This window comes from Hoplias malabaricus, chromosome 17 (assembly GCF_029633855.1).
Source record: "Hoplias malabaricus isolate fHopMal1 chromosome 17, fHopMal1.hap1, whole genome shotgun sequence".
In the NCBI taxonomy this organism is placed as follows: domain Eukaryota; kingdom Metazoa; phylum Chordata; class Actinopteri; order Characiformes; family Erythrinidae; genus Hoplias; species Hoplias malabaricus.
In genome coordinates, this window is record NC_089816.1 from 22157571 (window position 1) to 22183378 (window position 25808).

The 25808-nt window shown below is 40.6% G+C and overlaps 5 protein-coding genes across 8 annotated transcripts in view; 2 read left to right on the forward strand and 3 right to left on the reverse strand.

The window, feature by feature from the left end:
- Nucleotides 1-1183: 1183 nt before the first annotated feature.
- On the reverse strand, nt 1184-5314 carry hnrnpaba (heterogeneous nuclear ribonucleoprotein A/Ba). Its single transcript, XM_066648916.1, has 9 exons — nt 5177-5314; nt 4494-4667; nt 3485-3653; nt 3236-3394; nt 2954-3109; nt 2648-2735; nt 2279-2443; nt 2104-2186; nt 1184-1877 (listed from the first exon to the last, which is right to left on the reverse strand). The coding sequence occupies exons 2-8, from the start codon at nt 4658-4660 to the stop codon at nt 2119-2121; spliced, it is 972 nt and encodes a 323-aa protein (XP_066505013.1). The 5' UTR covers nt 4661-4667; nt 5177-5314; the 3' UTR covers nt 1184-1877; nt 2104-2118.
- Nucleotides 5315-6422: 1108 nt separating this feature from the next.
- On the reverse strand, nt 6423-9085 carry nme5 (NME/NM23 family member 5). Of its 4 annotated transcripts, none has more exons than XM_066649799.1 (7): nt 8856-9085; nt 8174-8243; nt 7798-7962; nt 7450-7655; nt 6868-6968; nt 6669-6787; nt 6423-6581 (listed from the first exon to the last, which is right to left on the reverse strand). In XM_066649799.1, the coding sequence occupies exons 3-7, from the start codon at nt 7942-7944 to the stop codon at nt 6498-6500; spliced, it is 657 nt and encodes a 218-aa protein (XP_066505896.1). In that variant the 5' UTR covers nt 7945-7962; nt 8174-8243; nt 8856-9085; the 3' UTR covers nt 6423-6497. The 4 variants fall into 4 exon arrangements, with proteins under 4 accessions (XP_066505896.1, XP_066505895.1, XP_066505897.1 ...); XM_066649798.1 differs by having other exon boundaries at nt 8174-8277; XM_066649801.1 differs by having other exon boundaries at nt 6460-6603; nt 8174-8277.
- Nucleotides 9086-10371: 1286 nt separating this feature from the next.
- rack1 (receptor for activated C kinase 1) lies at nt 10372-14122 on the reverse strand. The gene is made up of 8 exons (XM_066648848.1): nt 13903-14122; nt 13057-13228; nt 12155-12302; nt 11972-12067; nt 11632-11742; nt 11174-11314; nt 10704-10814; nt 10372-10482 (listed from the first exon to the last, which is right to left on the reverse strand). Exons 1-8 carry the CDS (start codon nt 14009-14011, stop codon nt 10417-10419), a joined length of 954 nt encoding a protein of 317 aa, XP_066504945.1. The 5' UTR covers nt 14012-14122; the 3' UTR covers nt 10372-10416.
- Nucleotides 14123-14901: 779 nt separating this feature from the next.
- clk4a (CDC-like kinase 4a) lies at nt 14902-20366 on the forward strand. Its single transcript, XM_066649572.1, has 13 exons — nt 14902-15040; nt 15947-16104; nt 16675-16930; nt 17478-17568; nt 17900-17966; nt 18145-18261; nt 18344-18510; nt 18605-18699; nt 18797-18926; nt 19026-19108; nt 19371-19450; nt 19554-19644; nt 19866-20366. Exons 2-13 carry the CDS (start codon nt 15947-15949, stop codon nt 20010-20012), a joined length of 1482 nt encoding a protein of 493 aa, XP_066505669.1. The 5' UTR covers nt 14902-15040; the 3' UTR covers nt 20013-20366.
- A 698-nt stretch (nt 20367-21064) lies between these two features.
- Nucleotides 21065-25808, forward strand: part of col23a1a (collagen type XXIII alpha 1 chain a) — a 108526-nt gene continuing 103782 nt past the window's right edge. Inside the window, exon 1 of the mRNA XM_066649183.1 lies at nt 21065-21602. Coding sequence (XP_066505280.1) covers nt 21300-21602 — 303 coding nt within the window. The 5' untranslated portion in view covers nt 21065-21299. The remainder of the gene's footprint in view (nt 21603-25808) is intronic.

The window sequence follows — 25808 nt, forward strand, 5'->3', positions numbered from 1 at the left end:
GGTTTTATTTTTTGAGTATTTCCCAGAAAATGGTGGGCGTGTTATAGACAGAGTAATTACATTTGGGAGTCAAATAGAAACATTTCCTGATGAAATGCAGTTAGGAAAAATATTTCTCTTATGAAATATGTTTATGAACATCTGAGTTATTAATCTGTGAGAAACGGTAATCATAACATGCCCTTACTTGGATGTATTTAAGAGTATCATGGAGGATTATTGATGGCAAAACAGGATAATGTCAATACATTTTGATTGACGATTATGGAGAAAATTTAGTCTTTGAAAGTATGTATGCTCCAATGAATGAACAGGTTAAACTGGTGATTTAGCAAAATGAGGATATGAATACAAATTATTCTGAAGACAAACTTTAAACGTCAACATGTAATGCTGTGTAGTGGAAGAGTGGCTGAAATACGAAGCTCATGTACAGCAAGACACTTAAACAGGATAGTTACTAAAAAAAGCAACACAGACTGACCTAAAAAACAAAGCTCAGTTTTGACCTCGGTGGCAGTCCTGAGTAAAATAGGGTGTTATGCGCCACAGATGTGGTCTAAAACTCCTATGTGTAAACTCTGTAACTACAGTCAATGGGGGGGAAAATAAGGCTAATGCAGCATATGGACAAAAAGCAACTGCAATGTGGCAAAAGGGAGATTGATATAACAATGCTGTTTTTTCATGATTCAAAACAGCACTAAGGAGTAATCAATTCTGGAGACTTAATACTGCTGATAAAAGTATTGTTTATATTAAGAGTACAAGTACAGACGAGTTAGGGTGCCTCCAACAATACGACGTAGCTACGGACCAGGGTTGTCAAGTCCCCAAAGCTTTGATTTTGATAGCACTGAAACTGAAAGAGTGCTCTCATGGTATTAAAGATCCAATTCAAGTAACTTAGACTAAATGCAATTTGGGAGCTTTAATGTGCTACATTCAAAACTGGTGTCATATGTTAAGTTGTGTAGAGAAGGTAAAAGCATCAACAAGCAAAATTAAAGTGTAGTACATCACTTCAACTTGCACTGTGGTCTCATGCTTTTAGACATGCGATTTACAATGCAACTTCAGAAGGACAACATGCAGCAGAATATGCAGCATCAGGCTGGGTCAGGGGTTTAGTTAATAAACGCAGTTAGCATTTCTATAAAAAGCATTAGACATACAATAGACGTCTTAAAAACCAAGTTTATTTCCACCAAATTTGTCCAAGACACTGGAGGAATGAGATTCCAGTGAGTGAGGAAGAATCCTCTTACAGTTACAGGTGTATGCTTTGAGGTATGCTTTTAACACTATTAAAGTCACTTTTTTAAACTAACCAATAAGACGGGAAGAAATCTCGAAATCAAAATTGAAATGAAGCAGAGGGGAAACAAAAGAAAAATGGTCACTTAAGGAACTCAAATGCCTGCAAATTACACACAAGCTTACACTCTAAATCTTCCCTTTTCAGCTCACCTCACTTCTGAGCCATGCAACTTTGCAACACTGAGCACAAGAGGAAACATATAGAAACACCAAAAAATTAAACAAAATCATTTATTATGAAAAAGGTTTGAGAGCTCTGAGGCTAGGTGTGGTAAATACAGCCAAGATGTAAAATACAACCATACAATACATTAGATTCAAAAGGTACCAAAAAGTACAGTAAAAAAATAACACTTCCGTCTTTGGAAATGTAAAAATGGACAAAACGAAAAAGGTATAAAATAAAACGTGAAAAGTGACATTTGCTTCCCCCAGTTCCTTATTATGTTGTCTGTACAAAATGAAGCAGAAGGCCAGATTCTGCAAACATCCAAAAAGTAAAAGACTGAACCCCTGTGTTCACCGGGACCAGTTCACTGGTTTTGAAGTCTTACACCCTTTGAAAGAGAAACAATGTTTATTAGAGTCATGCAGAAACAGAAGTACTTTGTTCCAACAGAAAGACTATAGAATGTGGGCCTAACATTGGCATAAAAATGTGACACCAATCAATATTCCCATCCCTGACCATTTGTGTCCTCAGCACTAAAATGAATGAAAATAACCCAGGTCAAACTCAGTCCCATTTTAAGTTATGACACCTATAAAAACTACAAAGCATACCTGCACTACACATGATCAGTATGGTTTGTAGCCCTGGTGCCCACCACGTCTTGGAGTTTTCCCATAGCTTGTGTTGCCCTGGTCTAAAACGGGGTTGAAAAGAAAAGCATAGAAGTTAAATAAGCCCTGCTTTCCCGAAGCCTAAAAACTACTTAGTTTGGAAAGGAGCGCTTACTGTAGTCATAGCCACCGCCATAGCCGTAATAGCCTGCTGAATAATCATAGTTTCCATAGCCTCCATATCCTCCATAGCCTTGTTGCCCACCATAGCCATAGCCTTGGTTTCCATAACCCTGATTCCAGTAGTTGTTGTGGCCCTGGTTCCAGTTTTGTCCTTGGCCTGTAGGTGTCAGAAATTGTACTTAGGTTACATGTGTATCACAGAGGCTTCAAACTGAAAATTTTTAAAATATCAACAATACATACAGTTTCACAGCCTTAACCTCATACTGACATCACATTGTACAGAATTTCTCATATATTCTTTAACAGAATTTCATGCAATGCTCAGATTTAACCAGATTGTGTGCTTCTAATCACTTACCGCCACGTCCCCTGCCTCTGCCTCCATAGCGACCACCATACTGCTGCTGTTGGTACACCTCCTTGGGCTGGGCAATTTTTATCTCACACTGAAAACAGACATGAAAGATCCTTTAAGTTCTGTCCTCAAAATAATATAACTTTGCAAACATTAGCAGTTCCCAAAATACATTTTTTGGGATACAGACTTTATGTTTAATGCCTTTATAGTGAGGTCAATTTTTTTTCTTTAAACTCGTATACAGGTGAATGCGTTTCTCATTAAATGCCTTTTAAGAAAGCTAGAAAGAGATGCGTTAATACTTACAAGTCCTTCTTTCCCATTGGAGTCCTTAGTTCCGCTGACATTGTGATATTTCTTCTCAAGGATCTTTTTGACTGTCTCTTCCTCCTTAAAGCTGATGAAGACAAATCCTCTCCTTTTATTTGTCTTTGGATCCATTGGAAGCTCAATGGTCTCAATCTGTTATAAATAGGGGTGTAAATATAAATATATATATATATACCCCAAGTCAAATACTTAAAAAAAAAAATAAAAAATTATAAGTCACAACAAAATAAGCAAGCTGGCTGGATCTAGAGAACTTACTTCTCCAAAGGCACCAAAATACTCTCTGATCTTCTCTTCTGTAGTTTCGGGGTTCAGGCCACCAACAAAGATTTTCTTCACAGGCTCCTTCTTCATCGCCATAGCCTTCTTTGGGTCAATCTGTCGTCCATCAAGCCTGTGCTCCTTCTGTGCCAGTACCTACAAAAGAAATGACAAAGTTTAGCAACACAGCTTTGGTACCAGCCAGAGTTAAGAGAAGAGAGCATTAACAGTCAGCCAAAAACTTACTTTCTCTACACTTGCTGAATCTTTGAACAGAATGAAACCAAATCCTCTTGAGCGTCCAGTGTTTGGGTCCATTTTAATGGTGCAGTCTGTCACCTCACCAAATTTAGAGAAGTAATCTTTGAGATCCTTTTTACTAGTATCCCAGCTGAGGCCCCCAACAAACATTTTCCTAGAGAAATAAAGTATGCGTACTTCAAAATAAGAAAACAATAAAAAGGGGGCGTGGTAGACTTTTAGCATGAGTTACTTACCCAGGAAACATTTAGTAACCCCATAAGACAAGAAAATGCATATGAACTAGTTCATTTAAATTTAAACAATGGTCACTATTAAGCTCATGATTTATGACATTCTTTAGAATATCACAAAAGACATGCAAATGGGATGCTATATGCCTAAAGATGCACCAGAGACTTAACCTTTTATTGAATTATTTCAATATGAATACAGTAAAGGAGATTACTACTGAAACCTACTGCTCATTGTTTAAAAATGCACGTAGTTGTAAAAATGTAGATTAACCCTACTTCAACACATGGTTATGAATGAAACATACTTTTAAAGCTACTATATTCTGTTTGAATGCTGCCATTAGTACAAATTAAATGGGCATGTTTAATGGCTGATTATGAATATTCTACATTTTTCCCCCAAGTTATGACCTCTTGCAAAAAAGAAAAAAACAATAAGTGTCAGATCTCAGCTTGTTGAGGGTTTAATATGAGAAATTTGTTTAAATATACAAAGAATAATAATTTTGTATGCATTGTCTTGACTTATTGCAAACATATAACGTTACATGTACAATGTTAGAATAACAGTGTACCATTGTTACCAATGTTACCAGTTACCCCCCACCACTAATCCTGTATGTGGAGATTTTGTAGCTTGTAGGCCTCGTTTTAAAGCGCCCATCCCCCCCTTCGCCGGCACATGGCGCCAACAAAGACAGGACAAAGGCCCCATCGGCCGCTTCACATAGGGCTTGTGTGTGATTTTTAAAACGTACCCGGCGTCTTCTTCTCCTTTACTCGCTTCTATTTGTCCGCCCTCGTTGGCACCATTTTGATCCTCGGCCGCGTCTTTGTCCGCTTCGAAGCTCTCCATTCCGCCGTTAAAGTCTCCTTCGTGCCCATTTTCCGACGTCTCCATAAACTGCTGCTCGGCTTCAGACATCGTAGCTCTGTAAAAATTAATGAAAAGATTGAGATCATAACGAAAACTCGTCAGAACGTCTTCACTTCAACGACGGGAAACGCAATATCGGTTCTGGCGTTATGTAAGGAAATGGCTGCCTCCATTTTCGTGTTGCTTCAGATGGAATTTTCCGTTCCACCTTAAAAAGTGCATCGTGAATGCTTATTTAAGGTGGACTTGAAAAATCGAATAAAAATAAAACTGGCAAATGGGAATACCACTGCAGCTACACCACAAAGCAAAATAATGGACGTTTTCTGTAACAAGATCGCGCATTATTTCTAGGTTAAACGATTTTTAACGGTTCTAAGGCTTCTATATCTGCTCTAAGGGCTAACGCTAGCCGCATCTGCCGCTGGCTCGTACATACGACCAAAACCTCGGATACCGCAGCAGTTTAGCATCCTTGAGAGCGTGATACAGAAAACACGGTTTCCATGGATTCTGTAAAACTCAAACAATCATCATTGTGTTTAAAAAATATATGTACATTACCTTAAAAGCGTAAATTCCGTCCGAAAACGTACGACTCGTTTAAATGAGCGTCTCCGTAAGAAGCGCCGCCTCTGGATGGTTTTATATTACTGACCTCAGGTGGAAATCTGTGATTGGTCGGCACAAGCTGCTCTTCATGGTAACCGCCAATTAGAAACGCTAAAACACGTACTCTTACGTCACTAAGTAACGCCCACTAAAACCGCGCTACTTCTGAATCTATGAGCAGCAGTTTTCGTATTTTCTATAGCTTTAAAGAGGATTTACACCATGATGCCATTGGTATTTAATTAAAAATATATTGGAATATATTGCTATAATATACAAGTCCTGTTTAAAATTTGAACTAATTTTCCAAATTGTGAAAATAAAATATTAATCAGCCTCTGCAGCACCATCTCTGGTTCAACTCTGCTCTATTTGCGGATGACGTCCCAAAATACCATGATACGTCATGATATGATTACATTCTGCAAATCAATCAGCCAACATAATCTCCCACCCGTGCCATGCTTTTAAATATCAGAAACGAGTCTAAAGCCAGGGAGTATTTCAGCACTCGTTTGGATTGTTTGGTCTACATATCGTCCCTGTAGTTTTTGAGCATTAAACTAGGGGTGGCATTAGTGAAACCAGCAGGGAGTAGTTTCTTTTTAAATAAAATGTATTTGGTCAATAATAATTATGTTTAAATTAGGCGAAAAATATTTCTCACTTTTTAAAATGTTCTTCTGTCTGGTTTAGGAAGGCAACACACGGCAAAGAACTCTTTTGTGCCTGGACATTGCTGCATGTTTCCAGTGTTGTGTCTTAGTAGATACAGTATATTTATGGTGCATAAGGCAATTTCATTTAATTTTCTATCTTTACAAATAAATATTATAATACAGAAAGGTTTTAAAATTAGATGTATATTATATAATATTTTACTTTGTAAAGACATCCAAAGTGTATTATATGCCAATAAATTAGACCAGCTAACTCTGTTGTTGTGGTTCGCCTGTTTGGACATGGGTGGTGCAACTATCTGGGTGAACTATGAAAACACATACACATTCTGGTGAATATATGTACAGTGCAGCTTTAAAACGGTGCAGTTATATTGTTCAGTGCTGTAAGAGTGTAAATATGGGACTACTAAAGGATTATCTTATCTAACCATACCTTAACTTATCTTAAATGCAACACAGATTAAACAAAATAATGAAAGCCATAAATTAAATAACAGGCAAATGATTTAGCCATAAAAGTTTATTTTTTTAATAGACTGGAGAAAAAAGATTGCTCAAAGAAAACTCAGTCAGTTTTTGTAAATCCATTCTCATACTATATCTTCATCTACAGTTCCAGCAGTTAATTTAGGTTTATTTGGGTTATTTTTCATCAACCATTCAGCCAACCATATCTAGGAAAAAATGCACAGATATCTTAAAGTTTATGTGAAAATAAACATCAATAATCATCGTTTGAGAATCAACATAGTCATACTTACAAAGGGATCAGCTGGTTTTGATTTGCAGAGTTCAGTAAGGCCGATGAGCAGTGTTGGATTGATATATCTATTCAAATAATCGTTGGCTGCCTCACCCATTGGAACAGGTTCAATCAGAGCTGTAACAAAAAAGATGCATGTACTTGAACAAGTATTGAATACACAACTGACTTAATCAACACAGACCTTCCTCACTTACAGTTGGGAAACATGAATTTGAGCTCCCGTTCAGCTGCTGAGAAAGTTTCACTGCCATGCACCGCATTCCTCAGGTCAGAAGTCCCATATTTTGCTCTTATGCTGGAGGAAAATAAAGTTTGCTTTATACAGTTGCCATATTAAGTAATTTGGCATAGGAATTGCATCATATTTTTCTTGGACCAAAAGAGAATGAATGTATAGAAAAAAACAAACTCCTCTTTCTTAGAGTTCAGTATAGAGGTGTTGAATTGCTGTTACCAAAATCAGCAGTCCTGGTGTAAAGATGATTAAAATAGAGGCACATGTTAAAAAAGAAATTTCCCTAAATCCGTGTTGGAGAAGAAGGCATTTTTATGGGAATGATGTTGCTGAGGGGGAAAAGGGTCCTAGATTAGAACAATGATGGTTGGTCATTGGTGGCTACCGCTTGAGTTGGGCCTCCTATTCTATGTGTAGTTTTTCAGTTGTCCAGAGAGGTGATTTGCAATGAATGATAAAAAAAGAGACGTAAATCAAATAAATAATTTCTATTACACAGAAAAAATGTGATTTAGCCACAAGTGAAAAATCTTTCAGTTACCTGTCAGGATGTGTTTCTTTGGCTTTTGTACTGTTGGCTGGGCCCATTAAGGCTTTCCAGGAGGCTATGGCCTGGTCCCTGGCTAATGCAAGGGCAATGACTGGACCAGAGCTCATGAAGGCCGTCAGACTTGGGAAAAACAGCTTTCCATACTGCTCTGCATAGAAATCACTGCACTGCTCCGGACTCAGCTGAAGCTTTCGTTTCTATAGCATAAGGAAATCTGAATTTTACAAAAGATACTCAGTTTTATAACATTTCCATAGCTATCTGTTACTATGCACATCTTTGGAGTTTTATCAATATAGATACTGATAAAAAGAAGGCATTAAAAGAGCATGAAGCCACCTGTAAAATCGTAAAGCCAGACTGTAGGATAATATCCTCAATTTCCTCTGATTTATCCACAGCATCTGGTTTGATCAGGGCCAAAGTTCTTTCCAGAAACAGACGAGGCTGGGGCAAATGCTGCTGAGGCTGCTCCTCCACCATCATTTATTTATCTTGAAAAAACTGGAGAAAAATTGCAAATTACTATCTAAACTACACATGCTTAGTTTAATAATCTGAATCTCTAATAGCTTTGGGTTACTATGGATAAACATATTCAATTGTAAACAGAAGAAGAAAGGTCATGCTTTATTATTCCAAATGCAGAAATTGTGAGTCCGCTTGTAACCATCAACGAGAGTGAAAATACACACACACACACACACACACATACCTGGAAGAAAGAGCAGTCAGCCACAGCACCCAGGAAGCAACTCAGGGTTTGGTGCCTTGTTTAAGAGCACCTCAGCAGGGAATGTTCAGGGACGAGAGAAAATACTGCTCAATCAATCAAACAAAATGTATTCACTGATGTTGTCACAAAGCAGCTTTACACATCACTCACAACAGCCCTGGTCAAATAAAATGTTTTCACATGTTCTTAATGTTCTAAGTGAAATTAATTGCCTAGAAAGAACACACACATATATAAGTTTAAAATACATAAAATATAAAATAACTTGTGTACATGACCGTAAATTAAATAATTACTGTGCATTAAAATATGAAGTTGAGTGATGGGTAGAGATAATTTAGAAAAGTATTGCCAAGGACAATGGTGTAGCCAAAACTTTCCACCCAAACAGTGGGATATTTGTCTATATAAAGCAGAACAGTGCTCTACGTCTCCTTGTCTATTGTTTTGCTGTTTTATTTGTAATGACATTTGTAGTGCACTATGTAGGGAGCCTGGAGCGTTTAAGAGTAGCCGAAGTAAACCAAGGCAAATTTACAAACATAGCAAACATACATCAAAGGTCGATTTATTCATTTTAAAGAACATAACCGTATTTACGTGTGCTGTGTATTAGCTAACCAAAAACCATAACCGTAAACATCACTTCTAAGGAACTTACGTTTAATACGGCAGGACGTTGTTTCTACGCGGTTGCTCGGTTACCACACACACCTCATCGCGCAGGAGACGTCACTGTTCAAAACGAAGTCGTTGCAGTCTTAAAACCAGGAATAGTGTTAGTCTAACACGCGTTTACACCTAAAATACAACCCCTGCAACCGTTGTAAACCACCGCTGGAGCGCTGTTGTCGTGGTTGCTTAGTTACCTGACACTAGCTACGTCACTGAAGCATCACACGGTAGTTTGTGCAAAATACAATATGCTTCCTACTCCCTTTATAGTGCACTTCGTGAGTTACACGAAGTCAATTTTAATTCTGTTAATTAAAAAAAAAGTTAAATTTAATTCTGCCCCCTGTTAATTATTTCACATATTGTTTGGCTGCAGAAGCCAGAATATTTTATTCAATGCATAGTGCACTATATAGGGAACATGGGGACCATCCGATCTGCTGCACATGCACGTGAATTGTATGGCACCACTGTATATTCTATAATTAAATTCTGTGCAAGAACCTTTCCCGTTTCCCCTACGGTAGTCAATGCTCTTCTGATTTATATGCTACAATATGTTTTAGTGTTTGCAGCTACAATTGCTCCAGATATATAAAACATACAATATATACAATACATTAAATATATGGAGCAATTGTGTGTTAACTCCAGTAGGACATTGTTTGGTACAGGTGTCTCAAATATAAAACTGAAACTGAATAAGTATAAAATAATATTCAGTATGATAAATGTGTTAGGTGAGCACAGGGCCAAACATAGGGAACCTGGTGTGTATAAAATAATATATATTATTAAATATATATACAAATATACTGTCTATGTATTTAGTTTCAATCTTATATTTGAGACCCGCGTACCAAAAACTTTCCTTATACACGTTATTTGGCAAATCAAGTTTCAGATGAGCGATTTAGATTAGACACACCAGGTTCCCTTTATGTTTGGCCCTGTGCTCACCCAACACATTCATCAAGATTTAGCTTTGACTTGTGATAATTCCAATTCACAATGACGTTACATTTCTGAAAACAGCATACCTGCTTTATATTCAACCTTTGATCCAGTGTCCCAAGTCTACACCTCACTCTTCTGCCCTCAATTTTAATCCTGTCCCTGATCTGGTAGATGTTGGGGTGCACCTGCTTATAAGCTTTGCTAGTTAATTTAGTTGGACTAATGGCTGCAATTCCATTCTAATGACGGTTTTCCGTCTACCCTTAGGGCAGGGTGGTTCTCCAAAGGGCTGGTGTGACTGCAATGATACAACAAAAAACCAGGAGCACTCTTCATTCCACTTGTTTAATCAATTTGTCTGTTTAAGAAGTGTGCACCTGCTTTGCTGGAATGATACTCTTCAGCCACAGCAATATATTTGTTTAGAATATAATTAATTTACTGGACTTAGAGAATACTTCGTATGCTGCATATACACACAGACTTAAAAGCAATAATAGTCCATCCATGAGGGGGAAAAAAAAAAATGAAACAAGTGACTCAAGTCCAAAACAAAGCATTTATTAATCAACTGTAAACAATAGAAAAGCCTATCGAGTTCCAATGGTAACTTGCCACACTCTGATCAGGTTGTCTGTGTAGCCAGCGAAGAGTGTCTGGAAAAAGGCAGAGAAAAAACAGGAACAGAAATGATCACGTTGCTCAACAAAATATCATACTGTATTTTCAAGAAAACAAGGTTACTTAGACCCCTCATAATTGCAGGACTCTCACCACATGGTTTCAGTCTACACAACTGAATAATCAAAGGAGTTTATCTTGAATGTCACTTTGCTCCACAAAAATAACAAGTATATATAAAAATAGTCAAGTATACCTGTCCATCAGCTGACCAGGCCAGACAAGTACACTGAGGAGGCTCAGCTTTGCTGCTGGTGCTGATGACTTCCTGTTTCAGCTCATCAACAATAATTTTACCTTCAAGGTCCTGATGAGATGATAGAAACAGAACAAAGTTAGTCTCTCTCTCACACACACACACACCCCCACCACCTTTGGATCAGAGAAATCTCAGAAACAGCCTCTTTTATCATCACAGGACAGCAGATGACATTAAAAGTTTCCATCATTGAATTCCCACTTCAGGCAACTTGCCGTTTTGCAAATGCAAAGTAAACACACTGAAATTGATACTTTTCCCCCATGAAATCTAATGTTAAATAAAATAAGCATTTGTAAATACAAAAGTGTTGCACAAAAACACAGACAAACAAATTACATTAACAAAATGACCCCATCCCAGCCCTGTTTTCCATTTGCTTCGACGGTGAGGATAAGAGCACTGACCCAGATTTTGATACTGGGTCCAGTAGCAGCACACAGCCAGTAGCGGTTGGGGCTGAAGCAAAGGGCATTGATTGTGTCTCCACCATCCAGAGTGTACAGGTGCTTTCCCTCATTCAGATCCCACAGCATGGCCTGTCCATCCTACAACATCACAATAAATACATTAAGTATACTGCCCAACTAGATGCAATCCTTCAAATATTCAAAACACAAAATGCTCAGAAACAGCCTCTTTATCATCACAGTGAAACAGATGGCATTAAAATTTCATCACCACATTGGATCTCAGAATTCTTCATTGGACATAATTCAATGCCCCCTCAACTTCAAAACTTTCCACAAATCTTTCCACTGTCTAAGAAATGTGCACTAAATTATCTAACGATTAGAGTTACACGCTACAAATTAAGCAAGTATTTTTCCAAACAGCTCAATGAGATAGAAATTCAGAACAATACCTTCCCACCAGAGGCACAAAGGGAACCATCAGGAGACACAGTGACTGTGTTCAGGAAGCCTGTGTGGCCAATGTGGTTCGTCTTCAGTTTGCAGTTAGCTAGATTCCACACCTGTTAGAAACAAACAAGATTAAAGACACACAAAAAACCTATCGCTCATTAATTACTCTGATGTAAACATCTTTCATTATCAAATCTTTACCCATCATAATTGCAGGACTTGTCATCAAAGCCCAAGAGCTCAGACAAACAAGTGATTTTTTAAAATCATCGGGTAAAAGCACGGCAATGGCTCCAACAGAGCACAAATTACCCTACGTATATTAAGGGAGAAATATACCTTGACCAGCTTGTCCCAGCCGCAAGACACAATGATGGGGTTGTTGCTATTTGGGGAGAAACGCACGCAAGAGACCCATTCTGTGTGGCTATCATCCTGTAAAGAGGATGAAACAGGTCTCAGGACCAACCATTTCAAAATTTATAGCTTGGACTTAAACCAGCAATAAAAAGAATGACTGACCTGGATGGTGTACTTGCAAACTCCCAATGTGTTCCACAGCTTGATGGTCTTATCCCGGGAGCCAGAAACAATCTGTCGATTGTCAGCAGAGAAAGCAACGCTCAAGACATCTTTGGTGTGTCCAACAAATCGGCGAGTTGTTGTGCCGCTAAAAGAGGAAGAGACAACCAATGCTTACTGATGCACAAGGAGCAGATCTGCGTTTCAGCTCAAATTTGAAAGAGTAATGCAATCTTTTGCTTCATAACTCAACCACCAAGTTTGGGAATACAGTTCTGTTGTGCTTGCTCAGAGGTTGTTAAATGAGTTAGGCCAATAAATGTTGATACAACATGGTGTATCAGGAAGAAACTTACCCCTCTCAGAATTCTTTATAGTGGTGGTGATAGAGACCAGGAGTCCTAATGTCTACAACCCAAATATAGACATTTAAAATACTCCTCAAAACCAACAGTATGACTATGTTAATGTAAAAGTGTTTATTTTATAGTAAACAAGTCCTTTGAGAACTGTTTCTTACTACACCTTGGGTGCCTGTCTATGCAAGTACGAATACTAGGTATACTGACACCTGGTTACTATCACCATCATTCACCAATTCTACTTCAGCATTTCTCTTGAATAAAACATTTCATTGAACCCCTCTGAACGACAAGGATATCTTATTGAAACACACATTACAATATCCAGACACCCTTTGTAATAAGTGAGTTCAGAAGCTTTAAGCAATTGTGCACCCAGAGCTTGTATAATTTCCATACATACATCAATACACAGAACCGGCTGCTCACTATACCAGGATAAATGGGGCCTACAAAAGTTTGGATTTATAGTTTCACTCTGTTGTGTGAATGTTAACACAGGGGCTCAAAAGTCTCCCCACCTTATCTGACCACACTCACGTTGTCAGGTCCCACAGACGCAGGGTGCTGTCCCAGGAAGCGGACAGAGCAAACTGTCCATCTGAGGAGACCACAACATCACTAACGAAGTGAGAGTGACCTCTCAGGGCCCGCTGTGGGACACCATAGTTGGTCTCATCACGCGTCAGCTTCCACATGATGATGGACTTGTCTGTAAAAGTGAAACAAATCAAGCCTGTAAATTACCTGTGGAGAATGTGACATTTCTAAGAGAAAATAAGAAAAAAAAATCTTATTTCTATAAACCAGACACGCGGTACTCATTATGATAGCGATTTGATATGTACAGAGGATTGTGGCTTTGTTATAGTGTGTTACTGCTAAGTAGTTTTGGGGAAAGTGACTAAAGCCTGTCTCCATATCTTTGAATGTGATTAACATTTGAAACATGAGGAGCACAAAACGTAACCCACTTCTAAGATAGGGCGTGGAGAACCATTCCTGAGGATAGTGTGTAGTTCTTTTTGTTCTAGTGGCTCTTTTGCACTCAGGAATTACTGGTCCATCAAAGGCATTTAAGCCAATTAAAGCTGGACCAGATGCCCCGAGATTTTAAAAAGTTTGATGCTTAATAATCAACAAATGCATGAAAATAAAGCCCAATTTTTAGCCACGGAGGGCCCTAGCACATTTTGCGCAAGGCAACAAGGCCTTCGTGCTAGAAGTTAAGGAGAGGTTACATGAGTTAAGGACCTAGAACTAAATAAAATAAAGTACGCCTGATTTTAACACCTAGACTTGACCAGATACTTATCAGGACACTTAAATTTAATAACAAAGTGTAAATTGTGGTAAAGAGCGCAGAGTTTGAGCAGAGCTCCTCACCTCTGGAGGCGGACAGGATCATGTCTGGAAACTGCGGCGTGGTGGCGATTTGAGTGACCCAGCCGCTGTGGCCCTTTAAGGTCCCTCTCAATGTCATCTGCTCGGTCATTTTGACGGTTTTTAAGTCACCCCTGGAGGTGGATGGAGGCGGATTGTATCTGCGGCCTCAATCCGCCCTTGATCTCCCTCAGCTCGGCCAGAGGAAAAGACCATAGCGCTGCGGAAACCCAGCATTTCACTCAGCGGCTCATCTACTGCTGAGCGCCCCCTGCCGGAGAACGCTATCACTTCGGAGATCACCAACAACAATGTTGCAGCACAAATAAGCCACGTCTTATAAAACACATATGTCCACAAGTATGTGAAAACAGTTATTTACTAATTTAGTTATTTCAAGATGTTCCCACTGCTGATATCGTTCAAACGCTTGTGTTAAATATATAGAATTTCTAGCTGAAGGAAATATCACATACACAAAAAACAAACAAAAAAGAAAAAAACAGCACAACACACACCTTATTACGTTACTATATTCATCTACTTTATTATAAATATCTAATTTACATATAAAATATTACATATATTTATGAAAAAGATCACAACTAAGGTATTACTTGATGTGTGCAGACATGATGCTTCATACATTGTTTTATGATTAACATTTAAATACAATAAACAAAATTAACCTAAATAACCTATTTCACATCTAACCAATCTGATTGACCTTGTTTAAATGTTAAGCACTGAATTAAATCTGACTGAAACATTTGAACCAGACGTGTCTATTACTATTACTATTACTGTTCATTCTTCACCCGTATTCAGACATGGTGAGTGGGCCTGTGGTGAGTGAGATTCTGTTAACCCAATCAGAGACAAGCATTCTTATTTATAAACCAATCACCGGTAACTATGGCGGGATGTATCCAGAATACGGGTGGGGAAAAAAATATTATGTCTGAAGCCATCGACCGAGTTCTAGAACATTCTTCACTGACGGCCATTTTAGAGAAACACACAGAGAGAGAGAGAGGGAGAGAAAGAGAAGCGCAAGACTTGGAGAAATATTCTTAGTTATTAAAGTTAATTTGAGCACTTCTGCAGTGTCGTGTTTTTACACGAAGCTTTGTAGTCTAAGGTGAGCACATACTCATGTATTTGTTTGTGTTGTGTTGTAATACGTGGGGAATTATCCTTTGGTTGTCGTTCGAAGTGCAGTTGTTGACGCATTCACCATTAGCCTAAGGGAGGTTGGTTGGATGAAAAAATAACGACTATTTCTGGAAATCTGTCTGCCCTGTCCGTTCATTTATAATTATTATAAATTTTAGGGCGTCGGAAAATATGGTTTCCGTAACGCTAGTTTAGTAGGAGTTAGTAGTAACTTTAGATACAATCCTGCGTGGACAGTTGTGTAACCTCCTCGATTTAAAAGGCCTATATCTCATGTTTTCTAGGTCAATCCTATGGTGTTTGTTCGGTAATGTTACAAAGAAGAGCTGTTATAATTTGCAGCTTTGCATGATCGTTAGCACCCTCTATTTTAACCTTTAAGATGAAAGAGAATATATTATATTTATGTTTGTACGTCCGATATCATATGCGTTTGCACACTTAAACTTGCACTAAATTGTACAAACGCCGTTATCCGTAGGTCAGAGTAAACTTATTATTATAAGACTATAATGGGATCATTTTTAATTACGTAACTAAAATAAATGTATAGAAATGCATATTTTTGCATGGGTGTGGTAGCGTATATTGCGAAACCTTATATCAAATGTCAACTTTGGCTACGTTGGTTATAGAGTAATACTACATCATATGAGCCCTTTAACATTTAGATTTTGCAACGAAAATAGTGTGGAATGTGAGTAGTGATAGCCTTTTTGAATAAGTCTAAAAACAATGACATCCAAATATTTGACAACTATTTCTCTAGAAAATGTTCCCATTAATGAAGGTTAGGCGTTGTTTTATAAGGAATTTCCCAGGATAATAGTGTCTTATTTATATTCACGGGTCTCTAATTTTTATTGAACAGATGAAGCAGCGAAAGAGCTCCTCTCGTTGTTCTGCTGTTAAAGAGTTCTGCTGGGAGGAAAGGGCCGAGGGTCGAAAGAGACGCAGGCGAGATTCACACAGCAGCGATCGAGAGAATAAATGTCGGAAATATCGGCATCACCACAGAAGCGCTGAAGGGTAAAGCCTGACCCTCACATCTCCCACTTTAATGACCCACTGTGTGCCTCAAACTCAGGCTTACCTTGAGTTTAGTTGCTGTTTTGCGAGTATTCCAAGTGTGCTTACTGAGAATGTTTAAAAATTAGGCATAGGTCAAAATTTAGCAGATTTCTTTATTCAGTGAGACTTACAGATTCAATTCAAAGTATAGGAAATTGTAGCTTTTGGGGTCTTTTTTTTTATCACACGAGGGAAAAAAAACCCAGGAAAAAAATAGCACCAATAATTTCTTAACTAATGCAAAGTATGCAGTTAAAAGTTTGGAAAGCTCAGTGGAAAATGATTATTTTGGTTGTTGTTTGGACTGAAAACAGAATGTCATTGAGACTGTTTGAAAAGCAAACATGCCACATCATAGAGCATATGCTATTTTTAAACCTTGCATTTCTAGGTGATTTCTAGCATTGATGTCTTGTGGACCACAGCATTACATTCCGTAAACTGTAAAAATATTTATAAAAAATGTAATCTTATGGTCATCTTGGAAATGTTGTGAAGGTGCTTAATAAAGTGTCCTGTGTTTTTCAGGCATTACCTGGAGGTACGGAGTCAGAACGAAAGATTGGAGACGAAGGTCACAATTGTGGACATGGGTCATGACAAGGAGATCCACATGAGCATCTGCAAGGAGAGGGAGAAGCGTGTCCGACCTAGGGACCATGATAGAGACTGGCATCACTACAGTAAATCATCTGGATACAGTGGTCGGAGTGGACGAAGCCGGCGGAGCAGCCGGCGGGGACGGAAACGCAGTCGCAGCCGCAGCCGCTCTCGTCACCACTCGGTATGGGCACTGTCCACTCCTCTGTTTTTAGCATCTCTCAGCCTTTTGTCTTCTTTCTATGTGCAGTACTGAAGTCTCCTTTTTAATAGTGTCTAGATTATTTTGTGGAAGCAATGGGGATCATGATGATTTATTGTCTAATAGATTTGAAGTACTTTGTTAAAAGGAAAACTTGTAGGAACTTCACTCAAGGCAAAGCAGAGGGGTAAAAACACAAACTAAAAACTAAAACAGCTTATTTGTCCGTTCATTGTAAACTGTAAATGTTGTCTTAAATATTTTGAGAAAGTATCCTGTCTGAAAATGTGTTGCCATTGTTTTTCTTCTGTAACACACACTATGTGGTGGGCCCCCTGTGCATATCTCTGTCGCGGGCTGAATTTGCGTTGGCTGCTTCCTGTGGCCGGGCCTGGCTGCTGCGCAATCTGAATGGGCCGAATCGCTTCCCCCGTTCTTCCCTCGCTGAATGAATGAATGGCGCGTTCTGGTCCCCCCTGATTCACATGGGTTATTGATGATGATGATGATGGTGGTCCGAAACCTCCAGAGGAGCCATCGCAGGAAAAGATCCAGGAGTTTTGAGGATGATGAGGAGGGGCACCTGATCTATCACAGTGGAGACATGCTGAGGGCGAGATGTATAGAATATATACTTTTTTGTATATCTTCTGTATCTTTAATTTTGTTTTATTTTGGCTCATGTGAAATGTCAAGTGTAGTGACTTAGGTTAATTTTTTTTTGGGGACATGGTTATTTCAGCACTGCAGAAAGAAGAGTCGTAGACTTATTTTTCCATATTTTGAACAATTTTAGACTAGCATTGCCATGCATTGTATTCATGTACGTCATGTTTTTCTCTGAGTGTTCCATAATATCCACAGCTAATACTTAGTTGGGGCAGTTATGTTTCTTATACTAGACAGACTGTTGATATTTTGCATCTCTAATTGCCTCTCTTTACACCCTAGATGAGATTGTGTGCACGCTAGGAGAAGGAGCCTTTGGAAAAGTGGTCGAATGCCTTGATCACTCAAAGTAAGTCAGAGTTTAATCTTCAGTCTATACCTAATGGATATGCAGAAGCAGTTGAAAATCAAGCTGGCTCTTTTAATATAGTATTTAATTTTTTTTTACAGAGGCATTTTATAAAAGTACAGTTATATTTGTTGCTTTACTGATTTGTCATGCCTTTTGATCCACTTTGTATTTGCAGTCGAGGTGCTCGTGTTGCATTGAAGATCATTAAAAACATTGAGCGCTATCGAGAGGCAGCCTTGTCTGAGGTTGAGGTGCTCGAACAAATAAACTCACTTGACTGTGATAAAAGGCAGTGAGTACATTTTTCTTTTAAAACTCTCACTGTGTTAGCAGTACTGTGCTTGGAAAGATACTTAATATATTTCTCTTCTTAGTTCATGTGTCCGTATGCTGGACTGGTTTGATCATCATGGTCATGTTTGTATTGTATTTGAACTGCTTGGATTGAGTACGTTTGACTTCCTCAAAGAGAACAACTTTCAGCCTTTTTCTGTGGAGCAAATCAGATACATGGCCTACCAGATCATAAGAGCTGTCAGATGTAAGTTTCTTTAATACTTTGTAGGAACGGTTGTATAAATAGGCTCAATATTAAGTGAGTTGGTGGTTGCAAATTGTGGCCTTTTGTTTTTCAGTCTTACACAAGAACAAATTAACTCACACAGACCTGAAGCCAGAGAACATCCTTTTTATTGATTCGGAGTATGACCTCAAGTACAATGCAAAAATGGTAAGTGTAAAACTTGTTACACATAGTGGTGAGTTCTGTCAGGGATGAGTAGTCTGGCATTATTTAGTATGTATGACTTATTCCTGTTACATTTCAGAAGCGAGATGAGAGAACAGTGAAGAACCCAGATGTTAAAGTGGTTGACTTTGGGAATGCTACATATGAGCATGAGCATCACACCACTGTGGTGTCCACGCGACATTACCGTGCTCCTGAAGTAATTCTGGGTGAGCAGTCATCAATTTTATCCTGTATTTGCGAATAGTGAACGATGTGGGAATACTTGTGAATTAGGACTGAAACATGTCTTTCCTCTTTGCAAACAGAACTGGGCTGGAGCCATTCATGTGATGTCTGGAGTATAGGTTGCATTCTTATTGAGTATTATATTGGATCAACACTGTTCCAAGTAAGTGCTCAAACACACATTTACAATGCTTTTCTAATTAAGATAATGTGGGAATTGATTTAACTCTTGTATTTAAAGAAAATCACAACAGTGATGTCCAATGATGGGCCTTGGCAGGGGGCACAGCAAGGCAAATGTAATCATTTAATTGTGAAAATCATTTGGCACAAACAAGGTGGTCACTGCAGAAAACATTTGGGAATCAGTGGGTCCCAAATAAAGCACCCTAAACACATTGTGATGTTTCTTATTGTGATTTTAGACACATGACAGTAAAGAACATCTGGCCATGATGGAGAGAGTTCTAGGCCCTGTACCAACTTCTATGCTGCAGAAAACAAAGTAAGTACATTATGCTTATATTCAGTAGACACTAAGGAAATCTGTGAAAGGGTCTTTCCTTGGGTCTCTGTCTGATTTGACATAATCCTCTGCTGTTTTACAGGAAGCGGAGATATGTGCACCATGACAAACTGGATTGGGATGTTCACTCATCGTCAGGAAGATATGTTAGGAAACACTGCAAACCTCTTAGAGTGAGTTCGTGTTCTTATTCCTTTGTGTTTTATTGTTAACAGATGGACTAGTCTAATTGGGGAACTGAGAGAATGGATACTTGAGGATAGAAACAGAGGTGGCAATAATGTTATGGCTGATTGGTGTATGCTGAAATAATGCAAGTTTGAAGGGTGAAAAGATATATTATTATTTTTTTAAGCTGTATGCAGCACTGACTCTCTTTCAATTATTTCTCTAGCAATACATGGTCTCCAAAAGCCTGGATCATGAGGAGCTGTTCGACCTTATCGAGCAGATGTTGGAATATGACGTGACGAAGCGAATCAGTCTGGAAGAGGCCATCAAGCATCCTTTCTTTGACAACCTCAGAAAGGGCCAGAAATAAACTTAAATGGGAGAAATCAGACTTTTTCTGCTCTCTGGGAGAGTTGTCTTCAAATGACTGTATCAGTCACGCATCAGGAAGGAGCTGCATTTCCGTCATCAAATTTGTAATTTATTTGTAACTTGTAATTTGTGTTGTGTTTTACACACCAATCAAACTGGTTTGTATTCATGGATGGGGAGGGTTGTGGGAAAGGGATGTTTTCTTTTTTATTTTCATGTAGGCTAACTTCAGGGAGAATGGTCTTAGCTTAATGCATTAATGATGTGTTAGTGTTTGAACATGACTGTAGATACATCTGAATATTAAATCACTGGTTTTTGTTTCTCTCATCCTCAATAAATGACGCTTTAGCGGCTTAATTTTGTTCCTTTTGTCTTTCATTGATGGTGCTCTTAGTGTTGAATTCTTTGAAAGTCCATTGAAGTGCTCGGGTTTAGACGCTAGGTGGCGGTAGAGGATAATGGACGAAGTGAATGGAAGCTTGTCGACTGTAGACTGAATCCAGCGTCCACTTTCACTGCCCTTCAAATTCACTCCAAACGTCTCTGTCCCTCAACATGGCTCAAAACTGATGCTGTTTTATTTCAGGTTCCGTTAAGGTGGTATTGATCATAATAACCCATATTAAAAGCTGTGGTTGTTTAATTTATAGAGACGCGAAGTTGAATTGAATAATTGGTATAAAACTACATACACGTGCTTCACGTTAACCATGCGCGTGTGACGTGTTGCACCACCAAATATATATTTAAAAAAATAGTTTATACAAGTGATAACACGTTAACATAAATGTTTATTTGCCGCAGAGGTTTGTTATTTAATTTATCCCGAGCACCCGAAGCTTTGGTAAACACTAACAATAATGTCTTAAAGTGAACGAACTAAACAAACACAAATAATCTGAATTACACTGGGCCTGGGCACGAGAGACCGCACCGTGTAGGAGATGTTAGAGTTTGTATCCGCAGCTGGGATCTTGTAGTTCACTAACTGCTTTTGGGGAAGAGCAGACAGGCGCGTGCTGGGCTCATAAAACAAACCACACGCGCTCGAGCTCAGACTTCTACCGAGTTGCAGCGGAGCTGTCTGTCAGAGAGAGAGAGTGAGGGAGAGAGAGGTAGAGGGAAAACGAGGAACAGAGGGAGTGCTGAAACGAAATTGGAGGAATACACAAACAAAAACTAGGGAGAGTGTGTGTAAAGTGACAGTGCTCTCTGTGTGTGTGTGTGTCAGAGAGAGAGTGTGGTAAGCGTGCACTGCGGAGGTTCTCGGCTGCAGTTCGTGATGGATCGAGTCTCGTGTACGGCTGCGGGCAGCGAGGGCTCCGGGAAGCCGCGCGTGCTGAAGGCTCCGGGCCTCGCGCTGATCATCCCCACCGCGTGCCTCGCGCTCGCGCTGTGCGCAGTGGTGCTCAGTCTTCTGCTGAGCTTCAAAACGCAGGAGCTGGAGAGCAGGCTGCTGACGTTGGAGAAAGAGAGGGTCGCATGCAGCTCTGAAGACCCCCGGACGGAGCCCCAGGACCGGACCCTAGCAGAGAGCGCGCGGACACAGGAGCTGCGGGAGCTGGTTCAAACAACGGTACAGGAGGTGAGAGACTTCATTAATGGAAAGAGAGCGAGTGTGTGTGTGTGTGGAGTTCCACGGCCATTAGAGGGACTCTGGACAGTCCTGATGATGAGGTACAGGGCTGGGTCATTGATCCACGGGTCCTGTTTGAAACTCAGCACAGTTAAACATAACCACTGGTGAAAGGAACCAGAAATCTGAGGAGTTTAGTGCATGTAAAACATCACTCACACATGTGCCATCATCTAGGGTGGTTTTGAATAGTAAATCAAAAGGTAAATTTGGTCATATCTGCACTGCAGCCATTCCAACCCCTGGTCTCTGTTACTCCCACTATAAATAAACACAAACAAACAACAGTGAAGTACTTTAAACCAGGGATGTCACGATCCAATCTGATCAGTGCCAGTCAACGTATGTATTAACTTATTAACTTTATTGGCTTTATTGAACACAAACACTATCCAATACTATGTTTTATGTCAGCGGTCACATGTTGGAAGAACACGGCTAAAATGTCTTTAGTGTTGGAATGTTTTAAACCAGTCCAACAGCACTTAAAAATGATATATTTTTTGATTATATTTCTAATTTTGAGGCTTCTAGATTTATCAGTGTAATGCTAAACCAAGGGTGGCACGGTGGAGAAGCAGGTAGTGTCTCCGTCACAGCTCCAGGGTCCTGGAAGTTGAGGGTTCGAGTCCTGCTCCGGGTGACTGTCTGTGAGGAGAGTGGTGTGTTCTCCCTGTGTCTGCGTGGGTTTCCTCCATGTGACTGTCTGTGAGGAGTGTGGTGTGTTCTCTCTGTGTCTGCGTGGGTTTCCTCCGGGTGACTGTCTGTGAGGAGTGTGGTGTGTTCTCTCTGTGTCTGTGTGGGTTTCCTCCGGGTGACTGTCTGTGAGGAGTGTGGTGTGTTCTCCCTGTGTCTGCGTGGGTTTCCTCCAGGTGACTGTCTGTGAGGAGTGTGGTGTGTTCTCTCTGTGTCTGTGTGGGTTTCCTCCGGGTGACTGTCTGTGAGGAGTGTGGTGTGTTCTCCCTGTGTCTGCGTGGGTTTCCTCCATGTGACTGTCTGTGAGGAGTGTGGTGTGTTCTCTCTGTGTCTGTGTGGGTTTCCTCCGGGTGACTGTCTGTGAGGAGTGTGTTGTGTTCTCCTTGTGTCCGCGTGGGTTTCCTCCAGGTGACTGTCTGTGAGGAGTGTGTTGTGTTCTCCCTGTGTCTGTGTGGGTTTCCTCCGGGTGACTGTCTGTGAGGAGTGTGGTGTGTTCTCCCTGTGTCTGCGTGGGTTTCCTCCGGGTGACTGTCTGTGAGGAGTGTGTTGTGTTCTCCCTGTGTCCGCGTGGGTTTCCTCCAGGTGACTGTCTGTGAGCAGTGTGTTGTGTTCTCCCTGTGTCTGCGTGGGTTTCCTCCGGGTGACTGTCTGTGAGGAGTGTGGTGTGTTCTCTCTGTGTCTGTGTGGGTTTCCTCCGGGTGACTGTCTGTGAGGAGTGTGGTGTGTTCTCCCTGTGTCTGCGTGGGTTTCCTCCGGGTGACTGTCTGTGAGGAGTGTGTTGTGTTCTCCCTGTGTCCGCGTGGGTTTCCTCCGGGTGACTGTCTGTGAGGAGTGTGTTGTGTTCTCCCTGTGTCTGCGTGGGTTTCCTCTGGGTGACTGTCTGTGAGGAGTGTGGTGTGTTCTCCCTGTGTCTGCGTGGGTTTCCTCCGGGTGCTCCGGTTTCCTCCCACACTCCAAAAACACATGTTGGTAGGTGTATTGGTGACTCAACAGTGTCCAAAGTGTGAGTGAATGTTTGAGTGTGTGTCGCTCTGTGAAGGACTGGCGCCCCCTCCAGGGTGTGCTCTTGCGCTCAATGATTCTGGGTAGACTCCAGACCCACCGCCGCCCTGAACTGGATGAGGGTTACAGACAGTGAATGAATGAATGCTGAAACAATTGGACAAGAGGAGCTATTTATAAAAATATATTTTGTTAACAGTAATATTTTAAAATATAGATATTTAAAAACATTAAGCAACAGCCCGGATGCAGGCAGGTTTTTTTCTTAATGCCCTGCAGAGGTTGTCAAGCAAATACTCTGTATTGTGTTTAATAATTGTAATGGATATTCTATTATAATTGTAGATTTTAAAATTGTGTTGGTTTCATGAGCCCCATTTCAGCTCCAGGACTTTTATTCTGTTCTTTAATTTTACACAGTTCTATAATGAAAGATTGCATATATTCACCCCTCCTTTAAGGATCAAGATGTTTTAAAAGTACCTTTAGCTATTAGTGAGCAATAACATGCCTCTACCATACCTTTTTTTATAAGTGTGTACAAGTATAAGATTGAGATTTGACACATTGGTCATCCTCTGATCTGGATCAGGGCCAAAAAATAAAAACCGTGATTTGGACATCCCTACTTTAAACCACACAGAATCACGGTTTACATCTCAACCAGTGAAACATTCTCATAATTACGCACTCATTTTCAAAAGCCAGTGCCCGCTCTGCTGAAAGAGGTCTTCAGCTGTCCACACACCTGTATATAATCTCAGACAAGCTTTATTTATTAGAACTGGATGCTTTGGAGAAGGTGCACATGAGTCTGTAACGTCACCATGCTGTTGTGTCGACTGTAAGGCTATAATCTACCGTTAGTGCTGTGCTGTGTAGCAGTGGAAATGTGATTTCTGGAGCGATGGAACACCACCCAGTCATTTGGGATGAGTTGGATGGGTGTTTGTGAGTCGGACTAATCCTCCAACTTCAGCACCTCACTTCAGAATCCTCTGATGATCTGATCGTGTGTAAACTCTGGGATGTTTGTCAAATCAAATCAAATTTATTTATGTATCGCCTTGTACAAATGACGTTGTCACAAAGCAGCTTCACGTAATTAGTATCAGAACAGAACATTTAAATCAAAGCCCAATGTGAGCAAGCCAAAGGCGACAGTGGCAAGGAAAAACTCCCTCGAGGCAGAAGGAAGAAACCCTGTGATCCATCCTCCTCTGATCAAACTACAGATGAAAATTTAAATTATCACCAGTTAAGTGTCATTATGCTACATTCTTTCATTCATTGTCAGTAACCCTTATCCAATTCAGGGTCACGGTGGGTCCAGAGCCTACCCGGAATCATTGGGCACAAGGCGGGAACACACACTGAAGGGGGAGCCAGTCCTTCACAAGGCAACACAGACACACATTCACTCACACCTACAGACACTTTTGAGTCGCTAATCCAACTACCAACATGTGTTTTTGGACCGTGGGAGGAAACCAGAGCACCTGGAGGAAACCCACGCGGACACAGGGAGAACACACCACACTCCTCACAGACAGTCACCCGGAGGAAACCCACGCAGACACAGGGAGAACACACCACACTCCTCACAGACAGTCACCCGGAGGAAACCCACACAGACACGGGGAGAACACACAACACTTCTCACAGACAGTCACCCGGAGGAAACCCACACAGACACGGGGAGAACACACAACACTTCTCACAGACAGTCACCCGGAGGAAACAAATGCAGACACGGGGAGAACACACAACACTCCTCACAGACAGTCACCTGGAAGAAACCCACACAGACAAGGGGACAACACAACACACTCGTCACAGACAGTCACCCAGAGGAAACCCACGCAGACACGGGGAGAACACACCACACTCCTCACAGACAGTCACCCGGAGGAAACCCACACGGACACGGGAAGAACACACCACACTTCTCACAGACAGTCACCCGGAGAAAACCCACACAGACACAGGGAGAAAACACCACACTCCTCACAGACAGTCACCCGGAGGAAACCCACACAGACACGGGGAGAACACACAACACTTCTCACAGACAGTCACCCGGAGGAAACCCATGCAGACACGGGGAGAACACACAACACTCCTCAGAGACAGTCACCTGGAGGAAACCCACACAGACACGGGGAGAACACAACACACTCCTCACAGACAGTCACCCAGAGGAAACCCACGCAGACACGGGGAGAACACAACACACTCCTCACAGACAGTCACCCGGAGGAAACCCACACGGACACGGGGAGAACACACCACACTCCTCACAGACAGTCACCCGGAGGAAACCCACACAGACACAGGGAGAACACACCACACTTCTCACAGACAGTCACCCGGAGGAAACCCACGCAGACACAGGGAGAACACACCAAACTCCTCACAGACAGTCACCTGGAGGAAACCCACACGGACACAGGGAGA

Bases quoted from the DNA above. Each gene is read 5' to 3' on its own strand.
- hnrnpaba (XM_066648916.1), bottom strand. From the start codon at position 4,660: ATGTCTGAAGCCGAGCAGCAGTTTATGGAGACGTCGGAAAATGGGCAC. The intron at 3,110-3,235 runs GTAAGTTCTCTA...TATTTATAACAG, and splicing joins ATTTTGGTGCCTTTGGAGAA to ATTGAGACCATTGAGCTTCC. The intron at 2,736-2,953 runs GTAAGTATTAAC...GTCTGTTTTCAG, and splicing joins CCAATGGGAAAGAAGGACTT to TGTGAGATAAAAATTGCCCA.
- nme5 (XM_066649800.1), bottom strand. From the start codon at position 7,944: ATGATGGTGGAGGAGCAGCCTCAGCAGCATTTGCCCCAGCCTCGTCTG. The intron at 7,656-7,797 runs GTGGCTTCATGC...CTTATGCTATAG, and splicing joins CTGGCTTTACGATTTTACAG to AAACGAAAGCTTCAGCTGAG. The intron at 6,582-6,668 runs GTAAGTATGACT...ATTTTTTCCTAG, and splicing joins CAAAACCAGCTGATCCCTTT to ATATGGTTGGCTGAATGGTT.
- rack1 (XM_066648848.1), bottom strand. From the start codon at position 14,011: ATGACCGAGCAGATGACATTGAGAGGGACCTTAAAGGGCCACAGCGGC. The intron at 11,743-11,971 runs GTATATTTCTCC...TGTTTCTAACAG, and splicing joins GCTGGGACAAGCTGGTCAAG to GTGTGGAATCTAGCTAACTG. The intron at 11,315-11,631 runs GTATTGTTCTGA...GTGATGTTGTAG, and splicing joins TTTGTGCCTCTGGTGGGAAG to GATGGACAGGCCATGCTGTG.
- clk4a (XM_066649572.1), top strand. From the start codon at position 15,947: ATGAAGCAGCGAAAGAGCTCCTCTCGTTGTTCTGCTGTTAAAGAGTTC. The intron at 16,105-16,674 runs GTAAAGCCTGAC...TGTGTTTTTCAG, and splicing joins CACCACAGAAGCGCTGAAGG to GCATTACCTGGAGGTACGGA. The intron at 16,931-17,477 runs GTATGGGCACTG...CGAAACCTCCAG, and splicing joins GCCGCTCTCGTCACCACTCG to AGGAGCCATCGCAGGAAAAG.